This window comes from Malania oleifera, chromosome 13 (assembly GCF_029873635.1).
Source record: "Malania oleifera isolate guangnan ecotype guangnan chromosome 13, ASM2987363v1, whole genome shotgun sequence".
NCBI lineage: Eukaryota > Viridiplantae > Streptophyta > Magnoliopsida > Santalales > Ximeniaceae > Malania > Malania oleifera.
In genome coordinates, this window is record NC_080429.1 from 76,597,929 (window position 1) to 76,623,248 (window position 25,320).

A 25,320-nucleotide genomic window follows, 5' to 3' on the forward strand; every position below is an offset into this window, starting at 1 on the left:
TGTGGGGCTTGATTGATGGTGGAGCCTAAGGAGTTGGCCAAGTGGAAGGTCAAAGATGCACGTGTGATGTCTTGGATTTTAGGGTCGGTTGATCCTCTTATTGTGCTCAATTTAAGGGCCTATAAGACTGCGAAGACTATGTGGGAGTTCCTGCTGAAAGTTTATCACCAAGATAATACTGCATGTCGATTTCAGTTGGAATATGAGATAGCTGGTCACATTCAAGGCAATCTCTCCATTCAGAAGTATTTTTCTTGTTTTCAGAATTTATAGGGAGATTTTTCTGATGTGGTTTATGCGAAGGTACTTGCTGCATCTATCTCTACTGTTCAAGCTGTTCATGAGCAGAGCAAGAGAGATCAATTTCTGATGAAATTGCGCCCTAAATTTGAGGCTACTCGCTTAAATTTAATGAACCGTGGTCCTTCACCATCTTTGGATGCTTTTTTGGAGAATTACTATGTGAGGAGCAGCGCCTTCTCACACAGGCTGAGTTCTAGCAGGATGCTAACCTAAATCTCGTTGCCTATGTAGCCTACGAGAGAGGGAAGGGTAAGGATATGTGCAAGGTCCAATGTTTTGGCTGCAAGGAGTATGGTCATATTGCCGCCAACTGTGCAAAGAAGTGTGCAACTATTGTAAGAAACAAGGCCACTTTATCAGAGAATGTCCCACTCGACCTCCAAATTGTCATGCCATTGCTTATCAGGCTACAGTGAACACTTCTTATGCTCAAGGGATGTCCTCAACTTCATCTTCTGCCGTTGGATCCTATAGTCTTACCCCTGAAATTAGGGGTGAGCCTAATTTGGGGAAACCCAAATTAACCGATTTAACCGACCGAAATTGGTCGGTTCGGTTCGGGTAAAAAAATCGATTCGGTCGGTTCAGTTGGGGTTTATCTAATTTCGGTTAATCGGTTTTCGGTTCGGTGACCAGGAAATATAAATTCGGTTAACTGATTTAATAATTACTTAGATTTCAAGCATAAATTAACTAGGGTTCTGTTTAGTGGTCCGCTCCGTACTCTGCAGCCGCTGTCCACTCCTCTCCACTCTCGAGTCTCGACTTCTCCTTTGGTCCTTCACTCCTTCTCGAGTTCTCGGTTTCTCCATCTCCACTTCCCAATTCAGCAGTTCTCCAGTAGTCCAGTTCTCCTCTTTAGTTCGGCTCACCTGAGGTCCCCATTCCCTTCAACTCGCCTGGGTCCCAGGGCTGCTGTTGCTGCTACTTTTGTAACAAGAACTCTTGGGGGAATATTGTGAATCATGTAGGACAATTATTTGCAATGGATGCTGCTGCTATAACAAGAACTCTTGGGGGTATATTGTGAATCATCGAGGACAATTATTTGCAATCCATTGGCCAGGCTGAGATATTTGGTGGAGATTTTGTTTTTGTTTTTTTTTTTCAATGACATGCCCCCCCTCTCTCTTGCTCACCGCCTGTGAGAATGCAGAGGCAGGAGTATGCCCGGTGTCCTGCATCAGGTGATACAAAGGCTGTTGAACAAAATTCACACCTGGGCATCCCTTGTTGTTTGATGCATCTGCTGTGATGTGTTTGTTAAAATGGATAGATGCAAAATATCCTCGTTTTTTAATAAAATTAATAAATGAGCTGCAAAGTAAAAAATTTATAATTATGTTCTGTTTTTAATAATTAAGTTTAAATAATTTTGGTTAAATTCGGTTAACCGAATTACCCGAATAGTTAATTCGGTCGGTTGAGGTTCGGTTAATATCTCTTATTCGGTCGGTTCGGTTAATGGAAATGGTTAACCGAAATTTTTGGTTAATTCGGTTAATTAACCGAATTTTACTGAACCGACCATTTGCTCACCCCTACCTGAAATGGTCCAGCAAATGATTATGTCAGCTTTCTCTGCCTTGGGGCTTCAAGGTAATACTTCGCATAAGTCTTGGCTTATTGATTCTGTTGCATCCAATCATTTGACCAAATCATCTAATGCGTTGTGCAATGTTCGTCCATATCATGGTTCATCGCAAATTCAGGTAGCTAATGGGAGTCATTTAGCTATTAATGAAATAGGAGATATTAATCCTTCATTCAAAGATGTTTATGTATCTCCTAGACTGTCTAATAATCTTATTTCGGTTGGCCAGTTAGTTGAGAAAAACTATGATGCCCATTTTTCTCGTGATGGTTTTGTGCAGGATTAGGTGTCGGGGAAGACACTCGCGAAGGGGCCTAAAGTTGGCAAACTCTTTTCACTGTAGTTTTCTATTCCTAGTAGTTAATTTTTGGCTTGTATGACAGTTAATACTCCGAGTGAAGTATGGCATAAACTTTTGGGCCATCTAAACTTTGTTGTGTTGTCTCATATGTTAAATTTTGGTTTGTTAGACAATAAAGACATGTTTCTAAACACTACTTTGTCGTCTATTTCCATTCCTACATGTTTTTCAAAAGTTGTTAAACATGAATGTTGGCGAAAAGTGATGGATGAGGAACTTCAGGCTCTCCAGGACAATCATAGCTAGGATATTGTTCCTTGCCCCTCTACTATTAAAGCCATTGGTTGTCAATGGGTTTTCTCAGTTAAGCTCCGCTTTGATAGGACTCTAGACAGGTACAAGGCACGCTTAGTTGCACTTGGAAATAGGCAAGAATATGGAGTGGACTATGAGGAGACATTTGCTCGTGGCAAAGATGACTACAATGCGTACGATTCTTTTGATTGCTGCCTCCCAAGGCTAGCCACTTCATCAAATGGATGTAAAAAATGCTTTTCTTCATGGTGATCTCAAAGAAGATATTTATGAGTCCTCCTCCGAGTTTGTTTTCTTCTCCGTCTTCTGCGGTATGTAAGTTAAAGCAATCTCTCTATGGCTTAAAACAGGCTCCCCGAGCGTGGTTTGAAAAATTCAGGTCTACTTTGCTTCGTCTCTCCTTTGTTCAAAGCCAATACGACTCTTCTTTGTTTTTGTGCAAGACTCCAACTGGTCTCGTTCTCTTACTTGTATACGTGGATGATATTGTCATTACTGGCACCAACTCCAACTTGATTGATCATCTTAAACATAATCTTCAGGCTTCTTTTCATATGAAAGATCTTTGCCCTCCTGAGTATTTTTTGGATTTGGAAGTGCACACGGATTCTTCAGTTATATTCTTGAATCAACACAAATTTACCCAGGATTTGATTGGGCTAGCCGGTCTTCAGGATTCGTTTCCGGTGGATACTCCTATGGAGGTCAATGTGAAATATTGAAGTGAGGAGGGTGATCTTCTTTTGGATCCCACTATGTTTCGACAGTTGGTAAGGAGCTTGAACTATTTGACTATTACTCGGCTTGATATTTCCTTCGCTGTCTAGCAGTGTAGTCAGTTTATGCAAACTCCCCGCCGCCTTCATTTAGCTGTTGTTCGTTGTATTATTCGATATCTTCGAGGGTCACCTGGTCATGGGTTGTTCTTTCCAACTATCTCTCCGCTTCGCGTTGCCACTTATAGTGATGCAGATTGGGCCAGATGTCCTGATACTCGGCGGTCTGTCATGGGTTGGTGCATGTTTCTTGGTGATTCTTTGATCTCTTGGAAAAGTAAGAAACAAGCTCATGTTTCTATATCTTCTACTGAATCCGAATATTGGGCAATGTCTGCCGCATGTTCTGAGATTGTCTGGCTTCGTGGGCTTCTAGCTGAGCTTTGTTTTTTCTCAATCCGATTCTACTCCTCTTCATGCTGATAATACTAGTGCTATTCAAATAGTTGCTAATCTTGTTTATCATGAGCGTACGAAGCACATTGAAGTAGACTGTCATTCTATTCAAGAAGTCTTGGACACTCGGATTATATCTCTGCCTCATGTTTCTACTCACCTCCAGATAGCTGACATCTTCATGAAGGCTATGGCACGACAGCGCCATCAGTTTCTTGTGGGCAAATTGATACTTCTGGATCAGCCAACATCAATTGGAGGGGGGATGTTAGTCAGATACGGTGCCATAATTAGTTTCTCTAATTATGGCATGATTTTATATTATTGCTGCACATATTCTGTGGTTAGTAGGCTGATTGTTGTTGATATTCTGTAATTAATAGGCTGATTGTAATTGCCTTATTTAGTCTCCTAGATGGCTGTAATTTCTGATTTCCAGCCTTGTAACTGACGTTTCTATTTGCTATATAATACGAGAACCCTCTCAGAGAGAGGGATTCAATTCAATTGACAGTGGAGGGTGGTGGTAAATGTATAGAGTGGTTCTTGTAATTTCTTTTAACGATATATTTTTTTTTTGAATATTTGAATGTGGGATTAGAAACTATAGTTTCTACCTGTTATCCAAGTATCATATTACTAAAATTATTTAAATAGACTCAAGCTGTTCCATATGTATTGTGGCTTTACTTTTTCAGATTTTTGCTGGGTTGGCCCACATTAATTTACCGGTGAAAGATCTGTCAATACCTTACAGAGATAATTTTTGTATCTTAATTCAAAGAAAAAGGTCAACATCATATATTAAAAAATTTAAAGCAAAAAGAATGCAAAATTTTCACATTGGCCCTTATTTTGCTGCGCCCCCCCCCCCCCCCCCCCCCACAATTTGCTGCCTAACTTTGCTTGTGTGCTTAAATTTTTGTTCTGTCCAGATTCGTCTTCTTTCATTGAAGGCTCATATCCTTTCAAAGAAATGGGGTAATGTACCCGTTGTGCTTGCTGGTGATTTCAACAGCACTCCTCAGGTGCAAATGTCTAAAATTAAATTTTCATTTAGTTTCTGTTATCCTTTTGCAAGTATATTTCTTGTAATAATGAAGTTTTATATCCTGCCTACTGACAGAGTGCAATTTACAAATTCTTGTCATCATCTAAGGTGAAATTTCTCTGAATTTTACTAAGTCATATAAATTCTATCTGGATTGATGGTTATTGAAACCCATTCTCTGCAGTTTGGTACCAATAACAATAAATATCAAGTATAATTGATCAGATCACCTTCTTGCTTGAAATTAGATGTGTTTTTTCTTTTGCAGTTGAATATTTTGTTATACGATAGAAGAAAACTATCGGGTCAAAGAAGTTGTCATCCAACCCAAGCTTTTGGTGTCAAAAGAGAACTAAGGAGTCCTTTTATTTTGATGAACAGGTAATGTCTTTGTAAATGCGTGAAATTATCATTTTGTCTTGGATTATGAAATGGGTCGCATTGAACTTGCATGCACAGAGTCCGTGGTATGCAAACCTAAAATCTTCGTTGATGGAAACTTGGAGTCTGACATGTCACTTTTTATGCGAGTTCTTCTCCATTCAGGAGAAGGCAACTTTGGTGGACCTTAGGAAAGGTGTTAGAATCCTTACTAGAGAGGATTTGATGAACTATGTTAAACGTTTCCATGAATCGGTGTTGGACATCCAAGAAATCAGAGAAGAGCAAGAGCTTGTAAGGCTAGGGGATGTTCATTGAATATTGGGTGCTCTTGGAGAAGTTCTTGTCATCTTTTGTTACTCAGGTAGAATCTGCTATGAGGACCAATAATGCACGTTTGGCATGTAGGAATGTAATGGAATCGAGTAGAATGGAATTAAATTTATCTCTTGATTTCATCATGCTCTGCATTTAAATTTTTGTTCCTTTGCTACCCCATTCCATTCTGCAAACCAGACATAGTTCATCCAGTGGTAGAAGAATGACAATGCCTGCTTGGGGAATAGACCTGGTGAGCACATCAAAGGTAGGGTGGACAAATTAAACAAAAAACCTTGGAGTGGTGGACCTATTGGGAGACCTAATCCCCCACCCTGCTTTTCCTTATAACATGAACAAGGTGCACACTCTCCTTAATGAGTGGCCCCCCTGTTGTCTAGCACCAGCCTACCAATGAAGAGGAGGTTGATCCAAAGTGTTGCTGATTCTATTTAAAATGATGTTGAAGAGGATCTTATATGAGAAAGATTTTAGATGGTGAGCACCTAGTAGAGGGGGACCATAGTTACACAGATTGTTGAACTGTGATCCGGATTGTGCATCCCAATACGAGGACGTTTGTGTTCTAGATCACTTAGGGTAACAATCCAAGTTACAGAAAGTGTCTACTCAAATGTATTCAGTGTTCAGTCAAATGAAAATGTTTTTGAAAAATTGAGAGAATTCCTTATTTTTCTAAATTTGTATTATGAATACAAAGCAACTCACTTTCTAAAATCTAGGTCTGAATTTGTATCATGGACCCAAAATCTGATCATATTTCTTGCTTTCTTTTTGCTGGAAAAATTCAATGGTATAAACAACTCCTATCTTGACTTACCTCGCATGGCTAGGTGTCACGGTCCGCCTTTTTCACACCGTTGTGAAGGGCCGTGCGGCGCTAGCTAAAGCACTCTTGCTTAACTAGCCAGCCTTTTGTTTACCAACATTCATCCACGAAGCACTTTCATTAACATTCAATCAGATAGCAGCGGAAATAATAATCAATTCATGAAAGCCGTGGCAACCAAGCAGTAAATATTGAAGCAAACGTAATTCATTAACAAATCCTCCGTTGATATGTTGTACTTAGCGAGGGAGGCAAGTAGGCTAAGCACGTTGACAATTGCTAGTGAGTTTTACAATGATTGATGAACACTCACCCTCCCCTAAAGAGCTTTCTGGGCCATTCTCACTCTGGCACTAGGAAACATCAAAGTGACCGAGGAGTCATACTGCCTTATTTGGCTTACAATGAAATAAATACTGGAAAATAACCCTACACTAGTATTTACATGATGGAAACCCATCCCAAACACACGAGATAAGCGGTCACAGGCAAGTATAATGCCCTGAACAAGCTTAGCTTGTGACATTCTCCCCCACTTATGCGGTCGACGTCCCCGTAGACTTTGACGCTAGGTACACTTCAACTTCGTCTACGAACGGTTGCATGTCTTCCGCCGAAACCCAGCTAATTTCTTCGTCACCAAGGCCTTTCCACTTTACTAAGAATTCCTGCCTCTTCTTCCTTGAGGATTTGAACTCTCTGTCTGCAAGGATTTCTTCAACTTCACGTCTGTCAGGTTGCCCTGTACTCACTTCTGCTCTGGCTGACTGATTTCTGCTTAGATCGTCGGTGTCGGCGTTGTACGGCTTGAGGCAGCTGACGTGAAACACAGGATGCACTTTCATCCAAGTCGGAGGGTCGATTTTGTAGGAGACCTTCCCGACTTTGGCCAAGATGGGGATTGGTCCTTCATATTTGCGAAGTAGTCTCCTATCTCGTCCTCGTAGTGACCTGACTTGTTCAGGATTGAGCTTAACAAGCACCAAGTCACCTACGTTGAAGTGCTGCGATCTTCTCCCCTGATCTGCCCACTTCTTCATCCGCTTAGTAGCTTTCTCGAGGTAGGCTCGGGCAATCTCAGCATTTGGTTTCCATTCTTTGGTAAAGACGTACGCCCTGGGACTCTTTCCTCTGTACGGCTCATCCACTATGTGAGGTAACAGCGGCTGCTGGCCTGTAACAAGCTCAAAAGGACTCTTGTTGGTCGTGGAGCACTTTTGGGCATTGAAACAGAACTGAGCCACATCGAGTAGCTGCACCCAATTCTTCTGGTTGGCGTTGACAAAGTGGCGCAAGTACCCTTCAAGTAGCCCATTGAATCTCTCCGTCTGTCCATCTGTCTGTGGGTGATAACTCGAAGAGATTTCTAGTTGTGAACCGAGGATTCTGAAAAGTTCTGTCCAGAAGTTGCCAGTGAATCTTGAGTCTCGGTCACTAACAATGTCGTGGGGAACACCCCAATATTTCACAATGTTCTTAAAAAATAACTGTGCTGTCTCCTATGCCGAACAGTACTTCGGTGCGGCTATGAATGTACCATACTTCGAAAACCTGTCTATAATAACAAGTATAGACCCTGCGTCTCCCACTCTGGGCAGGTTGGTGATGAAGTCTAATGAGACACTTTCCCACGGTTTGGACGGTACTGGTAAGGGCTCCAACAGCCCAGCCGTTTTACTCCGCTCAACCTTGTCTTGTTGGCAAGTGAGACAAGTTCGGGTATAATCAACCACATCATCAAGCATGTGCGGCCAATAGTACCCCCGCTTTAGTAAGGCCAAAGTGCGCTGCCATCCTGGATGTTCGGCCCACATGGTATCATGACATTCCTTCAGCAATGTCTTTCTCAGATCACCTGCTCGTGGCACAAAGAGCCGGTTACCATGGGTTATCAGCAATCCATCTTCCATCCAAAACTATCGTGCCTTCCCTTCTTTGGTAAGTTTCATTAAGTTCTGCGCAACTGGATCTTTGGCTAAGTTCTCTTTGATGCGTTCCCGCATCGTTGTGGTAACAGTGCTTGAAGTCAGATGTGTTACCATTTGTAAGGCCGCCAGTTCGGCCTTCCTACTCAGTGCATCCACGACTTGGTTCAATCGCCCCGCCTTGTGCTCAAATGAGAAATCAAATTCTGCCAAGAATTCTTGCCATCGGCCTTGCTTGGGTGTCAACTTTGGCTGTGTGAAGAAATGGCTAACACCTGAATTATCTGTTTTCACCACAAACCTTGCCCCAAGTAAGTAATGCCTCCACACACGGAGACAATGTATCACTACTAACATCTCCTTCTCTTGAGCTGTGTACTTCCGCTCCGCTTCACTAAGCTTACGGCTTTCGTACGCAACAGGATGTCCCTCCTGTACCAAGACTCCTCCAAGGGCGAAGTTTGATGCATCTGTCTGTACCTCGAAGGGTTTCATGACATCCGGAAGAGCCAGAACCGGATCTCTCATCATGGCATCCTTCAAGTCATCAAAGGCTCCTTGGCACTCCTCTATCCAGTTCCACCCATGACCCTTCTTTAGTAGTTATGTCATAGGGGCCGTTCTTCGTGAATACCCCTCTATGAACTTCCTGTAGTAGTTGGCAAGGCCAAGAAAGGAACGCAACTCTTTCACTGTTGTTGGGATCTTCCATTCTTGAATTGCCCTTACCTTCTCCATATCCATTCTAATATGACCTTGGTCAATCACATAACCAAGGAATTTTATGCTTTTCTGAGCGAAAGAACACTTCTCCTTCTTCACATATAGACTGTTTCCCTTCAGCCTATCGAACACCTTCCGCAGATGCTCTTTATGTTCCTCCAGAGTGGAACTGTAGACAACGATATCATCCAGGTACACCACGACAAACTTGTCAAGGTATTCACGGAAAACCTGGTTCATCAAGGTGCAGAATGTTGCAGGTGCATTCGTTAGCCCGAACGGCATCACCAAGAATTCATATGCCCCATACCGTGTCACACAAGTAGTCTTCGGCTCATCCCCATCAGCAATTCTCACCTGATAGTAACCTGACCTCAAGTCAAGTTTAGTGAAGTACTTGGCATGACTCAACTGATCCAATAAATCAGCAATCAACGGAATAGGATACTTGTTGCGCACTGTCACCTTGTTGAGCGCGCGGTAGTCTACACACATCCGCAGGCTCCCATCGTGTTTCTTCTGAAATAGCACCGGTGCTCCAAATGGTGCTTTGGAAGGGCGAATATATCCCGCTTCCAATAATTCATCAAGTTGCTTCCTCAATTCTGCCAACTCTGGAGGCGCCATCCGATATGGCCCTTTTGCAGGTGGTTTCACCCCTGGAAACAACTCGATCTCATGCTCCACACCCCGTAGTGGAGGTAGTTCATGAGGTAACTTATCTGGCATCACCTCCTTGTACTCATCCAACACCGCTTGGATAGTTGTAGGCACCAGTTCTTTGCCTACTTCTTTATCTACCACCATCGTGGCTAGATATGTCTGCTCTCCCTTCCTCAGACCTTTCTTGAGTTGCATGGCTGAAAGGAACTTCCCATCGTCTCCTTTCGTTGCAATAGCTTGCACCATGCACGGGTGATCTCCCATCAGGCATAGGGAACCAGCCGAAGGCATCATCACTGCCTTCGTTCCCCTTAGGAACTCCATTCCCAGAATGACTGGAAAGTCATCCAATGGCACTGCTGTAAAATTCACATGACCTTCCCACTGCCCAAGCTTCACAGTAACTTGCTTGGCTACTCCCAGAGTAGGCTGGGCTACAGAATTAACTGCTTTCATGCGTCCTGTATCCTTCTCTAAGGATAAGTTGAGTCTCCAAGCTTCTGGTTGCGAAACAAAGTTATGGGTAGCCCCGGTATCCACCATAGCGCGGGTGCTCTTCCCATTGATTCTCAAGTCCACAAACATTAGCCCTCTGGCTCGTGTAGCCTTTGGTACTTTCGCCTGCTTTTCCAATGCGCTCACCTGCCGCATTGCACCCATCCTCGGGGTCTCATCTTCTTCCCCATCGTCTTCCCCTGCCTGTTCGGCAATGGAAGCCTGTAAAGCATTAAGTGATGCCTTGTGAGGGCACTCAAAGACTCTATGAGGACCTCGACACAAGAAACACTCAAGTTTACCCTTTCCCTTGGGTGTGTTGAACCCTCGAGACGACGAAGCTTCCTTTGAGGTTGATGCTTTATAGTCGGCTCCCCCATTCTTGGGTTTGCCTTTCTTGAAAGACTTTCCATTGTTTCCCTCTCCGCCAGATCCTTTGGATGAAGTGGTTTTCTCCCCAGCATAGTCAGTCAAGCGTTCTGCAGCAGCTTGTGCGGTAGGCAAGTCTTGAACTCTTTGTCTATGAAGTTCAGTCCTTGCCCACGGTTTCATCCCCTCAAGAAAATAGAACAACTTGTCCTTCTCCGACATATCCCGAATATCCAACATTAAAGCAGAGAATTGTTTCACATATTCGCTGATCGACCCCGTATGCTTGAGATCTCTCAGTTTTCTCCTTGCATTATACTCAACATTTTCAGGAAAAAATTGGGCCTTGAGCTCTCTCTTCAAGTCTGCCCAACTATCGATTACACAGTTTCCATTCTCAATGTCATAGTACTTAGCACGCCACCACAGTTTGGCATCACCCACCAAGTACATGGTTGCAGTGTCCACTTTCACCTGTTCCGAGGGCATCCTCACAGCGCGGAAATACTGTTCCATATCAAACAAGAAGTTCTCTAACTCCTTAGCATTACGGGCACCCCCATACGTCCTGGGTTCTGGCACCTTGGTCTTGCTGACTCCCGAAGTGTTGGAGTTCCCCATAGCAAGAACCATCAGATTCACCTTTGCATCCAGATCAGCCATCCGGGCCTGCAAAGTTTCCACAGTGTGGTGAAAGTCCTCTGACATTTCACTTGTCAAACTTGTTTGATGTTGCTGTGATCCCATCACCTCATCAACAAGTCCCCTTAGTTGGGCCATCTCGTTGGCCATATTGTTGGTTGTCTCTTCAACCTGTGCTTCCAGTGCACCAAGTCTCTCAGCAGTGTTTGGTGCCATGGTCAACTACCAAAGCTTCCAAAATCCCACAACGAAGGTAACTGAATTCTCGTAGTAACTGAGCCTTGGCTCTGATACCAAATGTCACGGTCCGCCTTTTTCACACTGTTGTGAAGGGCCGTGCGGCGCTAGCTAAAGCACTCTTGCTTAACTAGCCAGCCTTTTGTTTACCAACATTCATCCACGAAGCACTTTCATTAACATTCAATCAGATAGCAGCGGAAATAATAATCAATTCATGAAAGCCGTGGCAACCAAGCAGTAAATATTGAAGCAAACGTAATTCATTAACAAATCCTCCGTTGACATGTTGTACTTAGTGAGGGAGGCAAGTAGGCTAAGCACGTTGACAATTGCTAGTGAGTTTTACAATGATTGATGAACACTCGCCCTCCCCTAAAGAGCTTTCTGGGCCATTCTTACTCTGGCACTAGGAAACATCAAAGTGACCGAGGAGTCATACTGCCTTATTTGGCTTACAATGAAATAAATACTGGAAAATAACCCTACACTAGTATTTACATGATGAAAACACATCCCAAACACACGAGATAAGCGGTCACAGGCAAGCATAATGCCCTGAACAAGCTTAGCTCGTGACACTAGGGCTTGTATGAGCTTGAGATGGAAAATTGATAACAAAGAGAGAGAAATACCAATGTTCTTTAACTCTTTTAAGAGAATATTTGATTTTGGGAAGTACACAATATTTTGGAAAATGGAGTTATAATTGGAGTCCCTACCATACTAACATTTGAGTTGTAGTTGGATTCTTGTAAAATGGACTTACAATTGGTCCTCTACTTTCAGTAATAGAGGGAGGGAACAGTCTTAATGCTATTCATTTTTTATGTTATTAGTCATTGACTCAAGCCCCTATAATATTGAAAATTTTAATTAAAAACTTACTCGTGTTGTTGATAGTTCAATGTTACTACTAAAAAATGTGTACATCAATTTGCATTGAAAAAAGGGAAAAAATCTGCAATTGCTTCTTGTTATTCGTTTACAACTTAGACAGTTATATTGAATAAGGAAGAGAGGTGGAATGAGAAAGTGTATATGAAGGAGTGGAGGTGCTTGGGGTGGCAGGGTCCAAGTCTCAGGTTTTCCAATGCACTCCCAACAGACGGAATCCATTCTTCTTCAAGTTTTTCCAAGACACTTCTAAGATCAACCAAAATCTTAGTGGTAGGAGTTGGGAGGAAATAAATGCAGGGGAGGATGTGGGACTTCAAGGCCTGTTTTCATAAGCAGAAACTTCCTAAGGAGCAGCACACCCAAGCTTATTAAGCTCCTTAAAGTAGTAGGATGTCTTTATTTGGGCTTATGAGGAGATACTAGATTTTGATGAGAAGTTTGAATGCATAAATGAGAAGCTGCTCTAGGGGGTAGGCCAGTCGAGCAGTCCTGACAGGTTTTCTGATTTGAAGTGGAAATTTATATTAAAGAAGAGATTTACAAGCTCTTCGAAGTTGGATTTATTGAGCTAATCCAACACCTAGTGTAGCTGGTAAACATAGTTCCAGTTAAAGAAGTAGAATAGTCATATTTGGGTGTGCATGGAATTTAGAGACATCGACAAGGCTTGTCCCAAGGATAATTTCGCTCCTAATACTGATACCTTGGTAGATGCATCCATGGGGACTGGAAATGTTCTCTTTCATGGATGGTTTCAGTGGGTTAAATTTTAGATGGTTCCAAAGGAGAAATACCACATTCAGGCTATGCATTTTATACATTGGGCTTTAGGATGTGGGAGCAACCTACCAAGGCTATTACTGTGACATGACACGTGATATTAAGGAAGACTCTGGATGAGTCATACATGTGGAGAATCATCTCTGGCTGAGATCCGTCGCATCATTTTGAATCCTGTTGAAGGAATATGTTCCATTCAAGTGAGGAGGTGAGCATCAGGAAGCCTTCGCTAGAATAGTGAGAATCCTAGCTGTTCTGGCCATTGTAATCAAGCCATTCAAAGACCTTCCCATGAGATTCTATCTCACTTCAACCGAGAATTCTGTCAGAGCGCCGTGGGCACAATAAGTGGGTGAGATGTGACTCCCAATTGATTATTTAAGCAGGTCTTTACAAGGGAGTAAAGTTACTGTGTGATAGAAAAGTATTGCCCATCACTTCTCCTTGCCACTCAGAAGCTCTGACACTATCTTCTAGCTGGCAAGCTACTTTTGCTAAGGAAGATTGAGTACCTCCTCACTTGGAAAATTCATTTTATAGTAATTGGACAGTAGGATATCACAATTGTTCCTCCCAAGCTATCAGATCTCAAGCTCTTGAAAACCTTTTGGCTCAATTTCCCTCTTGACATGGTGAGGTCATATCAGACACCATTCTTGGAGGATTCTTAGAAGAGCCCCTGGTTGTTGCAACTAAGAGCCAGGAGTGGGACCTGTACTTTGATAGCTCTTTTTTGGATAGTCCATGCTCTGCATATTCAGAGGATGACTCCTTGATGCAGGGGCAGCATCAAGGTTCTGCAGCTATAGGATAATTTATAAGAAATCCTCTTTACATGAAATTGCACATAAACCCCTAAAACTACGTTACATTACAAACATACCCCTACTTTACACAAATATTACAAACAACCCCCAAATACACATAATCCTATTCTAATTAATATTAAGCACATAGTAAACTACTAATTAAACCCAACAATTATCAATCCAATTTTTCTTCGTAATCTCCAGCATGGATCTTCCCAAGAGTCTGGTTTCTTGTCCTACATCAACTCTCCCCTAGTTAGAAAAAATTCAGCCTTGAATTTTGAAATGTTGGAGGATCAAAAGGGAGAGGCAAACTTGGACTTTTTGAAAGCCAATGCTTGAATGAGACAAGAAATCGCATTCCATTGGCAGCACCATAGACTTGACTTGAGAATTAGCATCAATGAATTCATCAGGGATGACAAACTCTATAATAGACTTTGGATGTCTTCAAATACTTCCATTACCTTGCTTGTAGTGTCTTCAATTTGAGTAACTTTGACATGATCACTAACCTTAGATTCTTTGTCCTGGTTGGTTGGTAGAGTAGGCTTCAAAATGATTTTCTTCCCATTGTAGTGGAATACGTGTTTCCATGTCCTTGAGTTGCACCCAAATCATCTAATCAATTAGAACCAAGGAGTACATGGCCAATCTTCATAGGTATGTTGTCACACCGAACATTATCAAAGTAAGCACCAATTTGGATAGGAACCAAATGTCTTTCATAAACATTTAAGGTAGTGTTATAAGGCTTTGGATGGGATTTTGGATGAAGTTGCATGCGAATGACTCCATTTATGGAAACCACATTCATTGGACATCTTCCGTCAATGATGATTTTGCAAACCTTTTCTCCACATTTGAGAAAGGTATTGAAAAGCTTGAAATTGTGCCCAAAGTTTGGCAGATGGCATTCCTTTTTCCTATAATTTGTCACCATGTTGCCGAATTTATGCATATACATGCTGCAGCTATATATCACAACCCCTTAATACAATTTCCCACAAGCCTTACTCCCAATTTCTTAAAAAAACTATCTTTAATTCACCTTGATATTGATTGTCCTGCTGAAATGAAACTAATTCACAAAGAAAACTCACAAGCAACAAAAGCTGATTTTTGATGCTGGCAGTGGCAATTTAGGGTTTCGTGCCAAAATTATTGTGCTTGCTTGCAATATGTTGTGTCCATGACAAAATATCTCCTAGCAGGTCAAAATGTCGTGGAGAAAATCCAAATCTCGTGGCTGAAGCAATTTTTCACGAGACTGGAAATTGTAAAGAACTGTGGAAGCTTCCTATTCGGAGGTCAACGGCGCACGGGGCATGTGCGCTTCCGGTGAGGCACCTCCAGCAATGAAACTTTGGTTGAGGAGTGTTCATGGATGTGGATTTTAGAAGTGGTGGCAGTGTGTTAAAAAATCACCAAATGTTAAGGATTGTAGGGGGCCAACAGCCAGAATCCTTTTGATCGGCACGTGAGCCTGTTCCGGTGATTGGAAGGCGATGAAATTATAGGGGAAGGGGCATTGGGGTGTTCCTTCTTTGATGGTGTGGGTGGTGTTGTAGGATGGTAGCTGGAAAGTGGTGTTTGAAGAAATAGGGACACGGCTGGAATTTTATGAGAAGTTCAGAAACTGCAGAACTGCTTTTTGGTCTTTTTTTTTTTTACTGAAATTTCAGAACAGACAACCAGAAGTTATAATCAGAGAGATAGGAGGGAGGAAGAAGCATGGAATGAAAAAGAGACTAGAGAAGAAGATAGAAGAAGGGAGAAGAAGAGAAACAAAGAAGAAGAAAGAGGGCAGAAGAGAAGAGAGAAGGGGATGAGCAGAAAATAGAGGGAAGGGGCTGTCCAGCAGCAGAGTGAACAGAGAAAGGGAAGGAATGGAGAAGGCAGAACTGAGATGGGGGAAGAAGGGAATAACAGGGAAGAAGAAGATTGGAAGAGGAGGAGGAAGAAAAGAGAAGGGGAGTGAAGGAAGAATGGGGGACTGAAATGGAAGAATGAGATCGTGGTTGGGCTCTGACACCAAATGAAGGGGCAACATCAAGGTTCGGAAGCCATGGGAGAATTTAGAAGAAATAGAAGAGAGGAAGGAAAGGGAAGGGAGGAGAGGAGATACCAGGGGGGAATTCATGTTCAATTCCAATTCAAATTCATCAATGACTTCCTACAACATGGCTTTCACACACTATTTATAAGAAAACCTCTTTACATGAAATTACACAAACTCCTAAAACTACATTACATTACAAACTTGTCCCTATTTTACACAAATATTACAAACAACCCCCAAATACACATAATCGTATTCTAATTAATATTAAACACATAGTAAACTACTAATTAAACCCAACAATTATCAATCAAATTCTTCTTAAGTAGTCTCCAACATGCATCTTCCCAAGGTCTTGCTTCTTGTCCTACATCACTCCTAGCATTGAAGTATTGCTGGATTGATGAATAAATTCATCTTTCCAGCTAGGTTAATTTTGTACTTTTCAAAGTTCTTCATTAGTTTTACTATGTTTACTCTTAAAATTTTATTATTTTGGCATACGTCTATTTACTATAGTACTAAGGTGTTCTATTTGGGTATAAAATATCACATATAGATGCATATCGCATGGTTACTCTATAGGGGCCTGTTGCTCGATGCACCTTATTTCAGATTGTGCAAATATATGTGACTTATTTCAGTAGAATATTAACTTTATGTGCTTAAATGTTCGTTTTTTCAGTCTTTTAAATTTTTGGACTGATGAAGAGGTTAAAGTTGCAACTGGCAATGCCGGTTGTGAAGTAGCCACACATCCTTTACAGCTCAACAGTTCCTATGCCACAGTGGAGGTATTAAGAGTTTTTTTTACCCCTATTATTTCCATCTTCTATATTTAAATAATTTGAGATATTTTTAACAACAATGTTTTTAAGGGTTCTTTGAGAACTAGGAACTCCAACGGTGAGCCTTTGGCAACATCCTACCACTCAAAATTTCTTGGAACTGTTGACTATTTGTGGTAAATAACTTCATTTGAATTCCACATTAATGATTTATATTGCTGCATTGTAGTGGTAGTAATGAAAGTGACGCTGATGCTGATGATAAGCAAATGCTTCTATTTCTTTAGGTATTCAGATGGTCTTGTACCAGTAGGAGTTCTAGATACTCTTCCAATTGAAATTCTTAAGAGGACAGGTGGCCTTCCATACAAGGTATAATAATTCCAGGCTATGTTAAGGGGTCTTGGACTTTACAATGGAAATAACACATGGGGGTGTTAGGAATAGGAAGTTTTGGATAAATTGGCTGCCTCACAGAAGTTTGATAGAATTGCCTTTTGTATGTATGCCTTCATTGATTCCTAGTGAGACCATGGCACCATTAATTCAGCTTAGCTTCAACTTGTGAGTGAGTGAACTACAGAACCCTAATGTTGACCACTACGGTCTTGCTCTCCAACTTCAATATGGTAGGACAGAGCTGGGCATGCTGTCTCCATGGCCTATTGACTCAGATGTTTTGGATAGGAGAGGGGACCTAGCCAGCAGTTTTAGTAATTATGGGCCCTCCTGTCAAGGTGCACAACTGTAATATACAGGCCTTACACAGTTACACCTAACAACGCGAAAACACAAATATAGGCCCAACTATGTGGATCACCTTGTGAATTAGTCTTGGACTTCATCCATTCAACATGCAGTCTGTTTTTTACAAAAAATAAAGTCAATCAACGAAAGCCCACTGGGTCTGAGTCTCATCAGTTGAATGTCAAAGTAACTCATCTCATGTTTATTCACAAGCTGTTAGATTAATTTTAGTTGCCAACAAGCAAAGAGATTTCCACATTCGCTGTATCTTGAAATCTCTCTATAAGCATTTTAAACACAACTTTTCATCATGAGTTGGCAGGGTGCAGTTGGCAGCGCTCAAAATTGATGCATCGAAAACTGGTTTGTATGCATCCTAAATGTGGTTTCCTCACTTGTAGCTGTATGAATGGAACATTAAATTTTGGGTGGAAAATGATGACATTTGTTGGGGCATTTGTGACTAGCATTCAGTTCGAATTAGTACATGCTAAGAACAGGTTTTCTAGAACTGGAGACCTGTTGCCTTACTCATATTCTGATTCTTTCCACTTGAACATTGCAGTCTAACAAGGTCTTCTTGTTACTAATGAAGAGTTGATGTGTTTATATCTGTATAGGCATTCCAGTCTGACCTGTTTATTTATGTTCTATGCAGAAACTGGGCAGTGATCACTTGGCCTTGGTTTCTGAGTTTGGCTTTGCTTAAGAAGCTGAAGAAGACGACAACTATTACCTCTCGGGCACATGTATGAAAACAACATCAGTGCTAGACATGTCCACATCTGGAAAGGATGAGGATTCAAGTATAACAGACATATATTAGGTCAACCGTAAAATTGCTAGGAAGATGTTCAAATTGATTCACATGGTGTTTAGAAAAACGAATTTAGAGTTCAGAACTTGAAGTCAAGTGAATTTGGCTATTTTTCAATACAAAATTATCTGAGGTTTTATTCATAGTCGCACAATCTCAAATTCACAACAATACCAAATTTGTGTTTGCAAGCATTGCAATTGTTGCATTTGTTGCTCAATTATAGGGACAATTAAGTGAAAAATGTTCACGAGCTCATCTCAGAACGAGTATGAATATGGGAAACTGGGCGTGCGGATGCAGGTAAAATTGGCATCTTCAAGATGTTTTCCTTGCCGGCAGAGTTCACATCTTGAATAGTTTTTTATGGCTAGCTAGTCAAAGGTTGATGCTATCAGCCTTTAATGCTCTAGCAACATCAGCCTTGGCTTGTCAGGACAAATTCAACCTCATCTGGGTGATTATGTTTCAATAATGGACGTCCATATTTTCAGACAAACCTGCTAAGGAACTAACTGTTGTTCCTGCTCCCCCAACCCACTCCAAACCTCTCTCTCTCTCTCTCTCTCTCTCTCTCTCACGCGCACACACAAACACCCACACACTCTCAGCCGACCTTTTTCTCTCACGCAGTTGTTCTCCTCCGAACAGTGATCAAGATCACTCTCTTAAGCTTGGGAGCATGGCATTGGAATTTTAGATTTGTGCTTATTTAAATTTAAATGAAATATAGCAGGAAATTTTATTAAATATCTATTAATTCACGTATTCAAATTGAAGTCCGAAAATTATATTTTCAAATATTATTTTATATTATTTAATTATATATTTACCTAATTTTCCTATCAAAATGATTATAAGGTCATAAAATGGTAAGCAGTTAAGTAACCATTTTATGTTATTTCATTGAAAATGGCCAATAAAAGAGTTAGTGGATTGGAATGCTGGGTGAAGCCTTGTAATTTTGAGTGTGGGCTATAGTCCCCACTCACGTGACATAAAATTCTCAGCAGATTTTATTTTATTTTATTTTATTGTAAGTGTCCACTCAATTTATTGCTGAAATTTATCTGAACGACTGTTTCATTATTAAAGGAAAAAAATGAGAAGTAAATTTCACAGAAAAGACAGAATAATAGCTCCTTATGAGCAGCTTTAGTTTAGACCATCTGATTTAAATGAGGAATGCAACAGGTTTCTTAAAATTTGCTCAATTTCAATCTCTGAACTTTTAGGTATGAACTACAAATGCTATTTTTGACATTAATTTAATATTTTTACAGCTAAATTCCTTATTAGAAACAACATCCCCAAATTCCTTTCAATATTCTTAGAAAAAATTTATCTTGATTTCATAAGATTTTGAAAGCCTTTGAGTTATTTTATTAAAATCTCTAATTTGAGAGGAACCCTAATTTTTGAGCCATTATCAATTCCTACAGTATGTTAAAATGGAGGGTTTTTTTTCCTCTCTTTCTTTAGAATTGAGTACAAATATATATAGATACAGTGAGGAACTTTAGGGAGCAATTCTAGGCTATACAATGATTGTAGCTGAAATCGTGATTGACCCTTGAAGTATGGGATTTTACATTAAAATAGGTTCCTATAATTTCTCTAATCTAACAGCTCACGCCAATGCTCCCCTCAAGTTGGTGCATAGATATCTCTTATGCGCAACTTGTCAAATGTGTCGTAGAAGTTCCTTGTGGACATTGCTTTCGTGAGTATATTCGCCAATTGGTCTTCTGATTTGATAAATGGGAATCAAATAATTTTTTCTTCAAGGTTCTATTTGATAAAATGTCGATTCACCTCAACATGCTTGGTGCGAACATGCCGGACAAAATTATGGGCGATGTCAACTGCTGCCTTGTTATCACAAAACAAATTCATTTCAGAGTTAGGAGCAAAGTCAAAATCAGGTAGCAACCTTCTAAGCCAAAGAAGTTCAGAATGACCCTTAGTCATTCCTTGAAATTCAACTCAACTTCAACGCTGGATAATGTTACTACTTTTTGCTTCCTGCTTCTCCAAGTAACAAGATTGCCTCCTACAAATGTGAAGTAGCTCGATGTAGATTTCTAAAATGTTTCTTGCCCACTCAGTGTTCGTGTAGCCTTTAACATTTAAATGATTATTCTTTGAGAACATAAGCTCTTTTCTAGGACATGACTTCAAATAACGAAGGATCTGCATCATTGCATCCATATGGTCTTCACTAGGACAGTGCATGAACTGACTCAATACACTTACAGCGTAAGCAATATTTGGGCGGGTATGAGATAAATAGATGAGATTCCTGACTAACCATTGGTACCTCTCTTTGTCCATTGGCACCTGATCTGAATATTCTCCAAGTTTATGATTCTAAACAATTGGAGTGTTAGCTGGCTTACACTCTAGTAATCCTACTTCTGACAACAAGTCTAGTACATATTTTATTTGAGAAAGAAATATGCCTTGTCTTGACCTAGCTACTTCAATCTCCAGAAAATAATTGAGTCCTCCCAGGTTCTATTGGGAATAAAGAACAAATTCCTGAAACCTGTGAGAAACAAAATAGAGGAAAAATAACGCCAAAGAAAAATCAATCTCACGCACAAGACAATATTTACGTGGTTTGGCAATTTTGCCTATGTCCACGGAGTTGCAGGGATTTCAATATTATCAGGAAAAAAACACAAAGAGTGCGGCGATACAATGCTCTCCCTCTCGCTCTCTCGCAGGTACAATGACGTCAACCCTAATCACTCGAAAGCAATCCTTTTTATATGTTGCGCCTAGGGTTCCGTTCTGAATGGGCTTCAAGCCTTAGAATTGAAATCTCTAATTAAGTAGAGGTCGGGTCATCATCCAAATTAAAACACAACTAGGCTCCACAAAAGCCCAACAAGTTCTTCATTTCAAATTTGGTTGACAATTTCTCTTAGAGTCTAGAGATCTCTTCTACATCATCCCCGACAATAATCATGTCATCTACATAAACTATTAGAGCTGTCACTTTTCCTAATCAATGTTTTAGCTAGAGAGTATGATTCGAATTGCTTTCTTGAAAGCCATATTTTCTCATAGCCAAATTAAACTGACCAAACCATGCATGAGGTGATTGTTTCAACCCATACAATGCCTGCTGCAACTTATATGCAACCTTTGCCTCAAAGGAACCAATGTATCTTGGTGGAATGTCCATGTACACTTCCTCAGCGAGATTGCCATGGAGGAAGGCGTTTTTTACGTCAAGCTTGTGCAATGTCCAATCTAAATTTACTGCAAGAGATAATAGAACTCTAACAATATTTAGTTTGGCTATAGGTGAGAAAGTTTCCTGATAATCTATGTCATATGTCTGTGTATATCCCTTTGCCACCAGCCTCGCCTTATATCAATCGATGGACCCATCCGTTTTGTATTTAATGGAGAAAATCCACTTGCAACCCACAGTCTTCTTTCCTTCAAGTAGTACGACTAATCCCTATTTTTATTTTTCTGCAGAGCCTACAATTCTTCCTTTATAGCTTGAGCCTATTTTGGATATGATAAAGCTTCTTCAACACTACTGGGGATATGACATGAGGAAAGTGTATGCGCAAATGCCTTGAGAGGTTCGGATAATCTTTGAGTAGACACTGGCTATTGGATACTTGGATCTTCTTTCTTGTACATCCGGAGAGTATCGATTTGGTGGCTTGCCACGATTGTGTCTGAAAGGTAAACATAACCCATAGATGTATCCATGGCATTAGTATGTAAAGGTGTGGTAGAAGAGCTTACCTCAAGAATAGTCTCAGAAGAAGGGTAGTTGGGTATTGAGGAGTGGGGGGATTCATCTTTAGATTCCACATTTTCCGATGATACAAGTTAAGCTCTTGGAGACATATTAACTCCTTCAACTTCTAGATACATATAAACTCCAAAAGAGGTCTAAACACCCAGTTATATCATGTCGTTTCCATCATTTGGATGTGCTAGATTGTCTTCAACATCCATCCCTTCACCACCCAACCAATTCTGACCAACTAATCAATTCTTCTCTTCATCTTTGAGCTCCCCCTGAAGAGTGGAATTGGATGCCGGTGATGGAAAGAAGGTGTTAGACTCTAGAAAAGTAACATCCATGGTGATATAGGTACTTTTGGTGATGGGATCATAGCACCGATACCCTTTTTTATGTAAGCCATACCCCAAGAATAGGCACCGGACCACGCATGGATCTAACGTAGGCGTTGATTCTTATGAAGGTGTACAGAAGCAACACAACCAAAAATTTGGGGAGGAATCATCAGAACAATAGGTAATGGGACATGATTAGAAAGAACGTTTAATGGAGTTTGAAAGTTTAAGACTTTTGTAGGCATACGATTTAGTATATGCGTGGTCATGGCAACAACATCATTCCAGTAGCAACTAGGCACATGTGTCTCGATTAATAAAGCACATGCAGTTTCTAAGATATTTCGATTTTTCCTTTCGGTAATGACATTTTTTTTTGTGAGGTCTGAGAACACGAGGTTAAGTGGAGAAAACCGTGACTATGGAAGTATGCTTGAAATTGCTAATTAATATATTCACCTCCATTGTCAGAATGAAGGATATGAATTTTAGCTGAAATTTGTGTTTGAACCATGATATGAAAGGATTGAAACACACCAAATACTTCATCTTTGTTGTAACGACCCGAAATTCATTACCATTTTTTTTATAGATAATAATTAAAATTAAATTTGCTCTGATACCCTTACATTATATACTATAACATCTTAGGCCCCAAGTAAGCATTAAGGAATCCCTGATCATGTACACACCTACGTAGCGGAAAACATAAACTATACATCCACATTTACAATACCAGAATTCAGTAATTCTTCCCAAACCATACATACATATATATACATCACCCCGGTATCATCTACACAAAAATACAATCTCCTGTATACACATACCCTACAAACAGGGTAGTGTAATCACCCTCTCTATCTGTGAGCTTGATCCACTCGCCTAACTAGATCATCTGAAAAATATTAAATTATTGGGGTGAGACAACGCTCAGTAAGAGGAAATATGCTATTACTAGTGTGTGGCATTAGAGCTACATAAATACTATACTAATAAGTAACTGAAAAAGTGAAAATTGATAAGACAATACACAATACATTTTATATCTATTATGGTTTAAAATACATTTGTAATATCTGAGTTTCTACTTATTCATACTTCTATTATTGTAATATGTCTGCTGATAATTTGTAAATTTGTATACATATACATAACTGTGAAAATACCCTGGAAAACTGTACGCCATGATTTAACCCCTCATGACAGGATTGTCCGGCCCGTAGGCGGGACTTAACTCTGGTTGACCTACTAGGCAAGTCAACTGTAACTCTACCTATCCTCAGCCCGACCAATTTGCAACCTCTCCTAGGCACGGTAATTGTATCTACCTCGTCAAACCGGTCACCTCAACCCAGACTTCTGGGGAGCCTGCAATCCCTCCAGGCATGGTTGATGGAAACCTTCCACACACTATCTAAGATGTGTGGTTGCACTCTGATATGTAATAGTAACGATACCGTGCTCTGCTGTCTGAACATAAATTGATTCATCAGGGTTTGATACTGTATATACTATTTTCTATATATATCTTACTCTTTCATAATGATTTTAAGATAACCATAACACCAAAAACTATTCTAAAAATACTATATTAACTGTTCTATAATATCTTAACTTTATAAACTGTAATAACTGATCTGTAATATCTGAACTGCATAAACTGTATATTATAGTGTTATGGCTTTAACACTTTGGAAATCATGGTAATTTGTACATGCTATAAAATATCTGTCTATGTATACACTGTAATTCATAATTCTGTAAAATCTGATAAAACATATTTTTGCATGCGTACTGTAAATCATAGTAGTCTGAAAACTGTATAAGTCCTATATTGATCTAATACTCTCATGCCACACAACTACATAAATAAATATCCCATATATGGATAACTGTATTTCCTGATATACAAATAATTTCTGAACTGAATAATAATCTAGAAAAACATATAATTTATTAATAAATATTTTAAAATTTTTAGCATAGCATATTTCCCTTACCTATCTGATTAGGAGGTTTACCTCCAATTCAACTCTTACGCCCTCGGCGTACCAACCTCAAAATCCTATAACTACACACACACACACACACACACACACACACACACACACACACATATATATATATATATATATATATAAATTCCCCAGAAAATCACCACACATATTTCTTGAACCTGCCTATTGACAATTTCTTAAACTTTAATATACTTGGGCTCTTGGAAAAATATTTGCTGAAGTCCTCAACCCATGCCTGCAAGATCCCAAAAACACCTTAACCTTGAAAATATAACACCCTAATTTTATTTCACAAAACACTAGTATATTCTCATACAACACCAAATCTAAGCTTAAATAAAACCAGTAATACTAGAAATACCTAAATAATCTTCTTATCCTGATTTTGGGATGGTGCCCAAATTTCTCAAATCAACATTCTGCTCCGACTAGGTTATAAAGAATCTCCCCAGGATCACCGTGGTAGCTTCTGATCGTCGAACCAGGGAGAAATAGGGCCGGATTTGTAGAGAGAAGTGAGACAAACTGAGTTAGAGAGAGAAAGAAAACATGTAAAATGAATTCTCTCACTGCTAACCTAATTTTTGCATATTTATAAACGTCTTAACATGTGGATTCATCGATGAGTCACGTCACCTCGTCGACGAGACCAAGAATACTGTTCGTCGACGAACATCTAACTCTCATCGATGAGTTTTAGGCCTTAGAATCAACCCCTCGATAAATTCTCGTCGACGAGTCACGTGTCCACATCAATGAGCCCAAGAAGATTGTTCGTCGATGAACTCTCTGTATTCGTCGACAAGCCCCTATAGAGCCTTATTGAAAAATTCTTCTCTCTCCCTTCTTTATAATTTAATTTTTATAATTATCCAGGTTACTACTTTTGTGTTTCAATAAGTAAAGCCATGTCATTCGAGTGCAATCGTCGACAAAAATTACAA

The 25,320-nt window shown here is 40.2% G+C and overlaps 1 protein-coding gene across 4 annotated transcripts in view; it reads left to right on the forward strand.

Annotated features, from left to right (window-relative positions):
* Positions 1-18,387, forward strand: part of LOC131146797 (carbon catabolite repressor protein 4 homolog 3-like) — a 55,217-nt gene extending 36,830 nt beyond the window's left edge. For 3 of the 4 annotated variants that reach the window (XM_058096583.1, XM_058096585.1, XM_058096584.1), the window contains 7 exons: positions 4,621-4,713; positions 4,812-4,844; positions 5,005-5,117; positions 16,576-16,684; positions 16,769-16,854; positions 16,966-17,050; positions 18,084-18,387. In XM_058096583.1, coding sequence (XP_057952566.1) covers positions 4,621-4,713; positions 4,812-4,844; positions 5,005-5,117; positions 16,576-16,684; positions 16,769-16,854; positions 16,966-17,050; positions 18,084-18,134 — 570 coding nt within the window. In that variant the 3' untranslated portion in view covers positions 18,135-18,387. The remainder of the gene's footprint in view (positions 1-4,620; positions 4,714-4,811; positions 4,845-5,004; positions 5,118-16,575; positions 16,685-16,768; positions 16,855-16,965; positions 17,051-18,083) is intronic. The other variant, XM_058096586.1, reaches the window with a different exon arrangement.
* Positions 18,388-25,320: the final 6,933 nt, after the last annotated feature.